We start from the raw sequence: 12,922 nt of genomic DNA, 5'->3' as shown, positions 1-12,922 counted from the left end.
TGTTTCTTCTTTGCCGGGAATGAAGAACTCTAAGTAATACAATGCTTTGTAGCCCTCCAAAGGGCTACAGCACATAAACAGGTATGCAGTATACCTGTGTTGTTAAAATTTCATGGGGAAGCACTGGCCTGCAAACCAAGGGGTCGCTGGTTGGATTCCCAGTCAGGGCACATGCCTGGGTTACTGGGGACAGGTCCCCAGTAGGGGGCACGAGAGAGGCAACCACACATTGATGTTTCTCTCCGTCTCTTTCTCTCTCCCTTTCCTTCTCTAAAAATAAATAAATAAAATCTTTTAAAAAATTCATGGGGAAGCAATCTAAAAATGCTGGGGAGAAGTGGGAGAGGGAGGTAGCAACCATGAAAGAAAGGTTGGGAACAGCTAGGCTAGATAGTTAAGAAAGAGTTTTAAACAAGAAATATGATGGGATTGGGCATTAAAGACATATAAGTTTTAGGTAAGTAAAGAAAGGGGCATTTTATTGGTAAGAATGTGGGAAAGTAAGTTCAAGATAGTTTTCTTGGAGAACATAATTTTTAAAAAATTGAGATTGGATGTGTAACATGTCTCACATGCAGCTTGTTAGCCTCTAACTATCTTGAAAAGTGAAGAGTAGAAAAATAAAATCATAGAATTTCTTTTCATATATGTGCAACTTTGGGTGTTATACTAGGTTACTATTACCTCTGCGTGTTTATCCTTACCAGTTTGTTTCTTATTGGAGGTGGAGGGTCAGTCCATTTCTTCCTGCAGTCCTGTTAGTACTGTTTATCTAGCAGACTCTTAGATAGGAAATTACAGTTCTCTCATGCTGTCATTAGTCATTCGGCATTGAATTACAGAATCACAGAATTTTAGAGAATGGAGAAGACTATAGAAATTGTTTAGTTTAAACTCCTCCTTTTAGATAGAATAAGAAAGTTGAGCAGAGAATAAAAAAAGGTTGAGAGACTTATGGAAAGATTGATATTAATGGTAGAACCAGGCTTATTGCTTGGGTCTCCTGCCTTCTATAGAGTCCATTGCCCTATCACAAATATCATTCTGTCTAAACTAGTTTGAAGCTTGATCTGGCAACAGAAATCTTCATTGTGTCCTTTAAGGTCTAATCAGATTGGCATTTCTTCCTTCATTTTCTTAGACCAATTGATCACGTCCCCAAGAATGCGCAAAGACTTACTTTTTACTTTACCAGTTTTACCCTTGGGCAATTTATTTAACATCTTTGCCTAATGTTTTTAGTATGTTAATTAGATAAGAATACTTACCTAGTAAGGAGGTTGTCAGGATTAAGGTAGATGGCCTGTATAAAGCCCTTTCTTTTGTGCTTGGCATATTTTTTATTTTTTATTTTTAGAGAGGGGAAGGAAGGGAGAAAGAGAGGGAGAGAAACATCAATGTGAAGTTGCTTCTTGTGCGTCCGCTACTGGGGACCTGGCCCTGCAACCCAGGCGTATGCCCTAGTCTGGAAATTAAACCAGTGACCCTTTGGTTTGCAGGTTGGCACTCAGATCCACTGAGCCACACCAGCCAGGGCTGTGTGCTTGGCATATTGTAAGAACTTAATAAATGTTCTTTTCTCCTTTTCCCCTAGAGCCTGTACTACAATTATTTATATTATATGTACCAGGTGGGGTGCTTGGAAATTTTCAACTCAGTATTTCCTTAACTTTATCTAGTTAATAATATGTGGTTTATGAATATAATTCTTAAAACAAAAACCAAGTTATTTAAGCTACTCCAGAACTTTGTTACTGAACCAAACATAGGAATGCTATTGTTACAGTTATTTGTCTGTCAGAAGAAACTTGAGTAACTATTCTTCATTTTTAATACTCATGATTATATAGTGAACAGACTTTATTTACTTCTGTGTTTTTACTTGTCTTAGGCCTTGCTTTGACCTTAAGAGAATTTCATTATAATTCTTCAAGGACAGTATATTGATTGTGTTTCTTTGGCTCCTGGTCTCTGCTGCTGACTGTTTCTGTGATTACCTTGCAGAGCTCTGAGGAACATGAATGTAATGATGAAGCTTCTCAGGAAGAGGAGGGATTTATGGGAATGTCCCCTCTCTTACAAGCCCATCATGCTATGGAAAGAATGGAGGAGTTTGTTTGTAAGGTAAGATGGCAGTTTCATGTCTTTTTCGTGCTATGTGATCAGCTCTTCCTGGACAGAAACTTTTGAAGGAGAGTGACAGTACCTTACCCTTAGGTTTGCTTTGGGAATAATCTGTGGGAAAATGGAGACAAAAACAGTCTCATGACTCTAACCCTGTTCAAGGCATAATAATAACATTTGCCTGTGTAGCAACCGTGATCATGTTTTGGGAAAACTAAAACATCCAACTGGGAAACAAGTCTTTCCTAATAATAGGTTATTGATAGTTTATACAAGATAAGATGAAACAACATTGTGGGGGAGTGGATACCTGGAGATATTAAAATGCCACCTCTAGTCCCTTGAATTTATTCTGCGGTTGACTGTGATGACAAATTTGCTACTCTCTCTATTGATTGTATGGGTCTTCAACCTACTCTTTGGATAGGAATTGCCTGATTTTCATACATGTCTGATGTTTTCAATTTAGCTGATATATTATTTTTTGTCTCTAAGGTTTTTCTTCTAATTCATTTTCTGATCCATTAGGGCCTATGTGCAGGTATTTTTTTCCCCTAAAACGGTAACTGGAATTGGGGTTGCTTGCTTAGAGAAAATATGGAAGGACATTTGTAAATTTATAACCACTTGATTAACCTGATTGATTAGGTCCCTGGCGGGTACGATTTAAAGTCAACATAAGTCAGTCTGTCCATGTGTATATGTGTATGTAAATTTCTTTATTAAAGATTTCTGGAAAAAACTTTTTTTTTCATGAAGAGAGAAATTTTTGTGCTCAGCTTTTTCATGGGTTTTATAAAACCAAGACTTTTCATGCGTGTTGTCATAGGTCCTGAAAACTAAACTTAGGTTTATGTACATTCACAATGACTAGAAATAATTGGGGCCAGTTGACTTATATTACTGTACTTTGGACCAGAGGATAAGAAGAAAACATTATGATCTGAGTATAGAATTCCCTTCCAAGATGAAGGGATTAATGGAAAGTGGTGGGGGAGGGGTATAAACATTTATGGGTCTACTTAAAATCCAGGACATTTTCATCAGTGTTTGAAAATTGGTGAAGAAAAAGTCAAGCAAAATAAGAGATCCATTCTGGTGATTGCTGACTCTGGAGAATTAACACAGAAGGATAAAAAAGATATATTTTGTTTTTCAAAAAGCAAGTTGGGGATTTAGTCCTCAAAGTTGAGTATTTAGCTCTGACCTGTGTGCCTCAGTTTGTTGGGCATTGTCCAATGCAAAAGGTTTACTGGTTTGATTCCTGATCAGGGCACATACCTGGATTATGGGTTCAGTCCTGGGTCCGGGCATATATAAGAGGCAACCAACTGATGTTTCTCCCTTACATAGTTGTTTCTCTCCCTGTCTTTCCTCCTCCTTTCCCATCTCTCTGAAAATAAATAAATAAAATTCTTTTAAGAAAAAAAGTCTAGAATTTGTTCTCTGGGCCATTAAGGATTTTCAATATTTACATATCAGTGGGGTACTATAGCTAACTTCACTGACTTTTTTGTTCTCTTTCTGAACTAAGAACAAAGAATAAAGCATATATTTGATAAAACTTAATTTAACAGCTAAATGGAGAATAAATAGAACATTTTTGCTACAAACCAATTACTGAAGAAAAATGAGTGGAGCACAGAAATAGATAAACCATTTGGTTGTCATCCCCTTGTACTTGTGTATGAGAGCAACGTGAAGAGGCTTCCTCTTACGTGGTGTTTTCCAGAGCTGCTCCACCTTTCTGCGGTAGTGCAACTGGCTGTTGTTGAAAACTAGCCATGTCCGGGGACACAGCGATTCTGCTTTTTGGATTGGAAGCAAGTAAATGGAGACAGTTTAAAATGAAATGTCCTGTGGCCTTGCTGGTTGTACTTTCCCTTTAGGAAAAGCTTTTCTTATAGGAATAGGGGAAATAAAATCATTTTAGTCTTTATAGAGTGTCCAGGTTTGATCTTGATCTCTTTTATCTCTTGATCAGCCTTCAGTTGCTGTGATTATATCAGCATAGCCTGGCTCACGTGGGAATGTTACAGAACACACACATGCAGGGCCAAGGAGGTACAATATACTATTACCGAAAGGACTGCCCACTAGGTTCAATTGTCCGCACCGTAGAAAAGAGGTCTCAATGCCAGAGGTTTGTGAAAAGGAAAGGAAATGTTTATTTAATGCTATACAGACTTAAAGTAGTGACCGAATGTCTTCATTAAAATATCAAAGTCTTTTTGGACACCCACAGAGGCTTCCTTCTCCCCCCTGCCCTTATTTGGGGTACTGTAACTCGGGAAAAGAAGTAGACGTCTGTGATTTCTGCTGCCAGCACCATCAGCTGTGTCGCCATCCAGACAGGATCTCTAATTAATCCAAAGCCATGTGGCACCATTCTCATGGCTTACCGGCCAGAGTTCTTTGTACCCATTTTCTTCCAGGCAAAGTCTCTCCTGCTTCCTAAGCCATGTGGCCAAGGAGTGCACCACAAAGTCATGGGGGTCCTCACTCTTGCCAAAGCCACGTGGTTCTCTTTTCTCCAAAGCTGCGGGGGGTCTGTGCTCTGGCAAAACCACATGGTTCTCCCCCCACGGCTGCCATGTCTAGGTTTAAATACCTGCACCAATCTTCCTCTATGCCCCCATTTCCAACTCCTCCTACAATCAGTGACACCTGCCAGCATTCCTGTATTCTTCCAAGTTTACTGGGCTGCCATCGTGAGTCTGGGCAGGTATTGCCCCATGTCATGGAACCAGTCTAATCCAAGCTCTCATTCAGGCTCTGTAACCCTGGGGGACCTGACCCCCAGTTACATCTTGGGGGGAAATCCCTTCCATCCCCCTATCTCAGAGCATGGCCACAGCTATTCAACATATCTATGCAACCAGTTAAAGGTTATAGATATGTTAAATGACCGTGCCATGGATTAGCTGCAGAGCTGTGGCTGTACAAAACAGCCCTGCATGTTCCTGCTCCATATGTCCCTTCCCCCAACTCACACCTGTTGGAGGGGAAGGGGTGAGGACATCTTATATGTCTTTCTAATATTTCCTAGACACCTTGAGTTCTGGACCCCATTTCAAATCCCTCTTTGGGGCCCCCCTCTTGGCTGCACACTGTTTCAGGAATAGGTATATTGTGGCTATTTTTTGATTTGTTAAAAAAAATTCTCAAGCCCTGGCTGGCGTAGCTCAGTGAATTGAGCGCGGGCCTGCGAACCAGACAATCGCGGTTCGATTCCCAGTCAGGGCACATGCCTGGGTTGCAGGCCGATTCCTTGCAGACTAACTACCAGCAGGGGATGCATAAAAGGCAACCGTACATTGATGTTTCTCTCCCTCTCTCCTTCCCCTCTAAAGATAAATAAATAAGTAAAATAAAATTTTAAAAAAAGTGAAGCAGAAAATAAAAAAAATTCTCTTTTGTGCACTATATGGTGTAATACAAATCCAGTGGGCCATTGCTAAATTTGATTTAGGTGGTGTCTTTGTGAAGCTTATGAATAAACATGTCTTCATATAAGCTGTGGTCCTATTCTTTTTTCCCTCAGGCAGTAAAAGAGGTTACCTGTTTGGGTTGCCATTTGGCTCAACTCCAAGTTGAGAATGAGGGTGCAGGGTCTGTTGAATATAACACTAATTGCAGTATAATTAGAAAATACAGCTCCCTGGCTCAGTTTTTAGACCACTAGAATGTTTATATAGAAACGATGGGGGGAATCACTCTGTCATTATGTGCACATATAAGTAGTAAGAAAGTCAATATACTCCTTCTGACTATAAAAAGGGAGTGTTTGACCATTTTGTCTCTGTGGCAACACAATAGCGCTTTTCATATGGTCACGGTAGAGCTGTTTGCCTTCAGATGTAAGGATTGATGTCTGTCTTCCTCTTCCTCTTAGGAAATAAAATTCTCCCAAAGTAAAACAGAATAGCATCATCTTACAAGGATAATCCCAACAATAATAGTATTTCACAAGTTCAAATTAGATAAAAGAAATGTGTTGTCTTGGGGTGTCTCTCTCACTTTCTATAAAGTTCTACGAAAACTACAGCTACTTTCATAAGTGGTGGTAATATTAACAGTACACAAAAAACTCTAGATTAGCCCTGACCAGTGTGGCTCAGTTGGTTGGGTGTTGGATCCTGTAAAGTGAAAGGCCGCCAGTTTGATTCCCAGTCAGGGCACAAGCCTGGGTTGCGGGTTTGGTTCCCAGTTGGGATGTGCATGAGAGGCAAGTGATCAATGTCTCACATTGATGCCTCTCTCCCTCCCTTTCTCTCTCTAAAAATAAATAAATAATTTAAAAACCCTCTAGATTAGTCTTCTGATATTATATTATTTTTTATTGTATGTTAGGAACAAGCATTGAATGGTCAAATTAGCACCAGTAATCACAGGGCCATTTCTATTCTTAAATTTAGTCCTCACTTTTTTTGGAGTTACACAGAGCATCAGTTCTTTAATGTGTCAGTTAGGAAGAATTAAGGACAGCAGAAACAGGACAGTGTTGTGGAGTGGAGGGAATGGGCATAGTAACTGGCAACTAAATGTTAATCTTTCTGCAAAGTAGAGAGAAACTCAAGTTTTCACGTTCCAGCCATATCGTTTGTCACAAGAACCCTGAGGGGAACAGGTGGAATCATTGCCTGAAGCTAAAGCCTAAATGTGGACCATGTGTCTGACATTTTTTTCTTACATCTTTCTGGCTAGCTGAAGCAAGTTAGTTTAGGAATATGTGATCCTTGTGGTGTGAGCTCTCTGGGTTGAGAGACATTGAAACAAGCAGAGCAGAGGTTGACAGACTTTTTAAGGAGGAGATATCAAAACTTCTGATCCCTTTTCCTTTAGAGTTTGATGGGAAGGAACAGTGAGGAAAAGGGAGAAGGGGTAGGGGGCAAAGGGACTTGAAAGGCAGTTAAGGCTTAATTTCTTTGCCATCTCTCCAGCATGAGGAGGCTGGATTAGTTACTGATTCTTAGGTAGTAGCCTAGTAGCCTTTGGGGAAGGTTAGGATTACTACCTTTGGGGTGGATGTTGGTGTTTGCTAACTCATTTATGAATTGCTCTGGGCCATTTCATCTGATCCTTGTAATTTCTTTATGAAGTAATCAAAGCACTGTTATTTTCATTTTATAAATGAGGAAACTGAAGCTTGGCAGTTTTGTGAGTAAAGCTTGTTCAATTAATTAATGGCAGACATCTGAGCTTTTCTGACTCTTGTGTTCTTTCTTTTCTACTTTCATTACATTTGCTGTGATAGGAAGAGAAGAGAGAGTAAAAGGAGGAAGACAGATTTTAGCAAAAGACACAAAAGTATGATTCTTTTTTTTTAAATATATTTTATTGATTATACCATTACAGTTGTTCTATTCCCCCCCTTCAATCCCTTCCACCCGCACCCTCCCTCCCCCACCATTCTGCCCCCCTTAGTTTATAACCACGTGTCTCAAGTTCTTTGGATTCTATATTTCCCCCACTATTCTCGCCCTCCCCCCTATCTATTTTCTACCTACTATCTATGCTATTTTCTGTGCCTTCTCCCCTCTTCTCCCCCTCCCACCCCCCTATTTCTAACCCTCCATGTGTTCTTCATTTCTATGGTTCCACTCCTGATCTAGCTGTCCTCTTGATTTGCTTTTGTTTTAGGTGTGGTTGTTAGTAACTGTGAGTTTGCTGTCCTTTCACTGTTCATATTTTTCATCTTCTTTTTCTTATATAAGTCCCTTTAGCATTTCATATAATAAGGGCTTGGTGATGATGAACTCCTTGAACTTGACCTTATCTGAGAAGCACTTTATCTGTCCTTCCATTCTAAATGAAAGCTTTGCTGGATAAAGCAATCTTGGCTGTAGGTCTTTGGATTTCATGACTTGGAATACTTCTTTCCAGCCCCTTCTTGCCTGTAAGGTCTCTTTTGAGAAATCCGCTGACAGTCTGATGGGTACTCCTTTGTAGGTGACTGTCCCCTTATCCCTTGATGCTTCTAGGATTCTCTCCTTCATTTTGGTCTTGGCTAATGTAATTATGATGTGCCTTGGTGTGTTCCTTCTTGGGTCCAACTTCTTTGGCACTCTCTGAGCTTCCTGGATTTCCTGGAAGTCTATTTCCTTTGCCAGACTGGGGAAGTTCTCCTTTATTATTTGTTCAAATACGTTTTCCACTCGTGGCTGTTTCTTTCCCCCTTCTGGTACCCCTATAATTCGGATGTTGGAACGTTTAAAGATGTCCTGGAGGTTCCTAAGCCTCTCCTCATTTTTTTGAATTCTCATTTCTTCATTCCTTTCTGGTGGGATGTTTTGTTCTTCCTTCTGGTCCATTCCATTGATTTGAGTCCCCGTTTCCTTTCCATCACTATTGGTTTCCTGTGCATCTCCCTTCATTTCAATTAGTTTAGCCTTCATATATTCCTCTAATTTGTGACTTTGTTCCTCTAATTTGTGACTATAATCTACCAGTTCTGTGAGCATCCTGATAAATAGTGTCCTGAATTGTGCTTCTGAGAGGCTGGCAATTTCTTGGTCGCTGAGAGTTATTGGCTCTTGGACTTTGAGTTCTTCTTGTGCCATCTTTCGGGTTGTTCGTGCCTGTTCCATAGCAGGATCAGAGCCCTAAAATGTTCACTAGAACAGGGCAACTAAGTCGCTGGGTTGTGACGCTGTATGTGGGGGCGGGGTCAAAGAGGGACTCTGGCGTCCTGTCTGCCGCCTGCCGCCATGGCTCTCACCGGTGCCGCAGTTGCTGCCATCACCTGGCCCACGCGTTTCGTCCCACTGCTCACGAGTGTGCCACCGCCGTCAGCCCTCGCCCCCTGGGGCCTGCGTGGTCTGTCTCACTGTGCGCGAATATGCGCCCGAGGTCTGCCCCGCACCCCAACTGGTTCCCGTCTGCCTGCGCGCCTGGGTCGGGGGCCCTGTCCTGCCCGACCCTGCTTGCTGCTGGCTCCGCCCCTCTTACCATCCCCGTTGAACGGTTAGATGTAGTCGGACTTCCGTATAATTCAATTTTCTGTCCTTTGGTTGTGTCTTTGTTTCTCCAAACCTTTGTTTTATTCAAACTTGGTTGTGGGAGAAGGCACAGTGTTTCCACCTATGCCTCCATCTTGGCGGAAGTCCCAAAAGTATGATTCTTTAGAGTTCTTTTTTCACCAACAGGACTCCTAAGTATAAAAATGGTCATATTTAATGTCAAATTATTCAGAGGTAAAGTTTGTTGTGGAGGATGGAGGGACTCTATAGGGTGGGACTTTAGACCCCTGAACGTACTTTAGCCAGATGGAAACAGAGTTGGAAGCAACTCTTTAGGGCATGTTCTGTCAGTGCATTTACCTCTTCCCTTTTCTAAGAAAAGCCCCTCCCCCCATTTAAAGATACATTTTTGATCATACTTTTTTAAAAACTCAGAATATAGGACATTATGCATTTTGAGGGGGGGGGCATTATGCATTGAATGTGTTTGTCTTTCTGAAAGTAAGGTTTTTTTCTTCTAAGAAAATACAAGACATTATTATTTGGGACCAGTGTTGCTAAAGTGACAGAACTCTAAAGATAGTTGGTGATATTTTTCTTCTAGGTGTGGGAAGGTCGATGGCGAGTAATCCCCCATGATGTGCTGCCAGACTGGCTCAAGGACAATGACTTCCTTTTACATGGACACCGGCCTCCTATGCCTTCTTTCCGGGCCTGTTTCAAGAGCATTTTCAGAATACACACAGAGACAGGCAACATCTGGACACATCTGTTAGGTATGAAATACCAGTGGTGTAATGAATGGCTGGTTCTTTCTTTATTTTTTAAATGTTTTATTTATTTGATGGTAAAGACAGAACTTAAAAAGTGTATTTGGGATTTGCTGTTTTGTTTTCTGGATTTGTAATGATGCAGTTTCTTACTGATTTGCTCTGTGGTTTGTACTGTGAATTTCTTACAGCTGTCATATTTTTCTCTACTGATTTTTTAATTGTATTTTTTCCATTACCATTTACCTACACCCCTGACCGTAGTCACCACATTGTTGTCCATGTCCACCAGTCCTTTTTCTCTGTAGCTTGATCTGTCCACCACTACTGGATTTCTAGACAGTATTTGAACCAGGCCAAGAGAAAGGTTCTAAAATGTGAAATTTCAAAAAATGTGAAAAATATTTTATTGAACACTAAGAGAAAGGTAGTTATTTATTAGAAATAAGCTGGTTTCTCAAAGTATTTACTTATGATATTCACAATTACATTTTAGTTTGGCTTGAAGTAGAATATTATATGTAGTGTTTTTCTCATAATGATTGTATATTAAAGAAAGAATACAATGGGGGAAAGAGTATCTTTTTAATAAATGGTATTAGAAATAACTGAGTGGCTACATGTAAAAGAATAAAGTTGGAACCCTACCTTATACCATATGCAAAATTAACTTAAGATGGATGAAAGACCTAAACATAGAAACTAAACTATAAAATCATTAGGAGAAAACATAGATGTAACTGTTTGTGACCTTGGATTAGGTGACAGTGTCTTAGAATTGACAACAAAAGCATATGCAACCAAAGAAAAAAATAGATGAATTGGACTTAATCAAAATTAAAAGCTTGTATGTCAAAAGAAATTACCCAGAAAGGAAAAGGTAACCCACAGAATAGAAAATATTTGCAAAGTGCATATCTGATAAAGGTCTAGTAAAGCAGGGGCCTCCAGCCCCTGCGCTGTGGATGTGTACTCATCAGTGGCCTGTTAGGAACCGGGCTGCACACCAGGAGGTGAGCAGCAGGTGAGCAGCAGGTGAGCAGAGCTTTGCTCACACTACCGCCTGAGCCATGCCTCCTGACTCCACAATACACCCCCCACCCCACCCTGCCATCTATGGGAAAATTGTCTCACAAAACTGGTTCCTTGTGCCAGAAAGATTGGGGACTGTTGTACTAGTAAAGAACTCTTACAACTAAACAATAAAAAGACTGCCCAGTTTGAAAAATGAATAAAGCACCTGAATAGTCATTTCTTCAAAGATCTACAAATAGTCGATAGACATGAAAAGATGCTCAACATTACGAGTCATTTTGAGAAATGCAAATAAAATATTTTGTGAAATGCAATGAAATACCATGCCAAACTTACTAGAGTGGCTGTAAATAAGAAAATGGAAAATAACAAGCCTTGGCAAGGATGTGGAAAATTAGAACTCACATACATTGCTTGTGGGAATATATAATGGTGCAGCCCTATGGGAAACAGTCTGGCAGTTCTTCAGATACCAGCAGTTCTACTCCTTAGGCTTATACTTAAGGCAATGGAAAACATGTTCACACAGAATGAGTACACAGATGTTCTTAGCACCTTTATTAAACTGATAAGAACAGATACTATACTTGATCTTAGCCAAAAGGCTGAAAAGCGATTTTAGCACCATTATTTATAATAGATAAAGAGGGGAAACAACTCAAAATCTTTCAGGTGGTGAATTGAAAAGTAAAATGTAAAATACAGTGAACTATTACTTGATATTGATACATGCTACAATATGAGTGAGGCTTGAAAACATGCTCAGTGGAAGAAGCCACATGTTACATGATCCATGTACATCAAATGGAGTGGGAAGTCTGGAGACAGAAATTAGGTTAGTGGTTGACTGGAGTGGGGATTGGGGAATGGGATATCACTATAACAGGTATAGGACTTCTTTGGGGGGTGATGGAAATGTTCTGGAATTTAATAATAGTGATGATTTCACAACCTAGCGAAGTCCAAGGAGGGTACATTCCAAGGCCCTCACTGGATGCCTGAAACCGCAGATAGAGCTGAACCTCATATATGCTATGTATTTTTCTATACATACACACTTATGAGAAATTTATAAATTAGGCACATTAGGAGACTAACAACAATAACAATTAAATAGAACCCTTGTGACAATATACTGTAATAAAAGTTACGTGAATGTGGTGTCTGTGTGAATATGGTACCAGACCCATCAACAGATCTGATGACCAAGATGGCTCCAAAGGGACTAACAGGTGGGAAAGTGGAAGCATGTGTACGCTGGGCGAAGGGATGATTCACGACCTGGGCAGGATGGCATGAGATGTCATCATGCTACTCAGAATGATGTGCAATTCAAAGCTTACAGATTGTTTATTTCTGGAATTTTTTATTTGCTATTTTCAGACAACTATTGACTGTGGGTAACTGAACCACAGAAAGTGAAACTGGATAAGGGGGGAAACTATTGTATACTAAATAGTTTGTGTGTGGCCTTTTACCCCATTTGACTTGCATTTCTTAACACATTTGATTTCCACTGTGTCCCCATGTTCCTGCCTTGCTAGTATAGTGAGAACAGAACAGAGTATAAAATCAAGTTTGTTGCTGATGTCTAACTCCAGGGTAAATGTTTTATTAAATGGATTAAACAGAATCACTTAGCAAATGTTTAAATTCTTAATATCTGCCTGTCTTTTGTTAAGTAAATCCTTCTTTCCCTAAGCAGTAAGAATGTGACATCTCACTGTGAAGAAAGGTTTAAAAATTTGTTATGGTTTAAAGGTCTAAAAATTCGCTATTAAAGGTTTAAAGGTTTAAAGGTTTAAAAATTCGCTATTCGAAATAGCCTGAATAGGCATTTTATGGTTCTTAATCCTTTTTTTTTGTAATTTAAAAAAAAATTTTTATTTATTGATGTTTAGAGAGAGAGGAAGGGAGGGAAAAACAAACATCAATTTGTAATTTGACTTCTTGACACATTCATTGGTTGCTGCTTATATGTGCCCTGACTGGGGATTGAATCTGCAACCTTGGTGTATTGGGACAATACTC

At 39.9% G+C, this 12,922-nt stretch overlaps 1 protein-coding gene and 1 pseudogene across 1 annotated transcript in view; one reads left to right on the top strand and one right to left on the bottom strand.

The window, feature by feature from the left end:
* Nucleotides 1-12,922, top strand: part of ADIPOR2 (adiponectin receptor 2) — a 102,532-nt gene that overhangs the window by 81,776 nt on the left and 7,834 nt on the right. Inside the window, exons 3-4 of the mRNA XM_037064788.1 lie at nt 2,005-2,124; nt 9,691-9,862. Of these exons, the coding sequence (XP_036920683.1) occupies nt 2,005-2,124; nt 9,691-9,862 (292 nt within the window). The remainder of the gene's footprint in view (nt 1-2,004; nt 2,125-9,690; nt 9,863-12,922) is intronic.
* On the bottom strand, nt 11,333-11,508 carry LOC119000033 (uncharacterized; annotated as a pseudogene).

The sequence above is a fragment of the Sturnira hondurensis genome, unplaced genomic scaffold, assembly GCF_014824575.4.
Source record: "Sturnira hondurensis isolate 20B ecotype Veracruz unplaced genomic scaffold, ASM1482457v3 Scaffold0015509, whole genome shotgun sequence".
In the NCBI taxonomy this organism is placed as follows: domain Eukaryota; kingdom Metazoa; phylum Chordata; class Mammalia; order Chiroptera; family Phyllostomidae; genus Sturnira; species Sturnira hondurensis.
The sequence above is the reverse complement of the archived record's forward strand: the minus strand, read 5'-3'. Positions and strand labels throughout refer to the sequence as shown.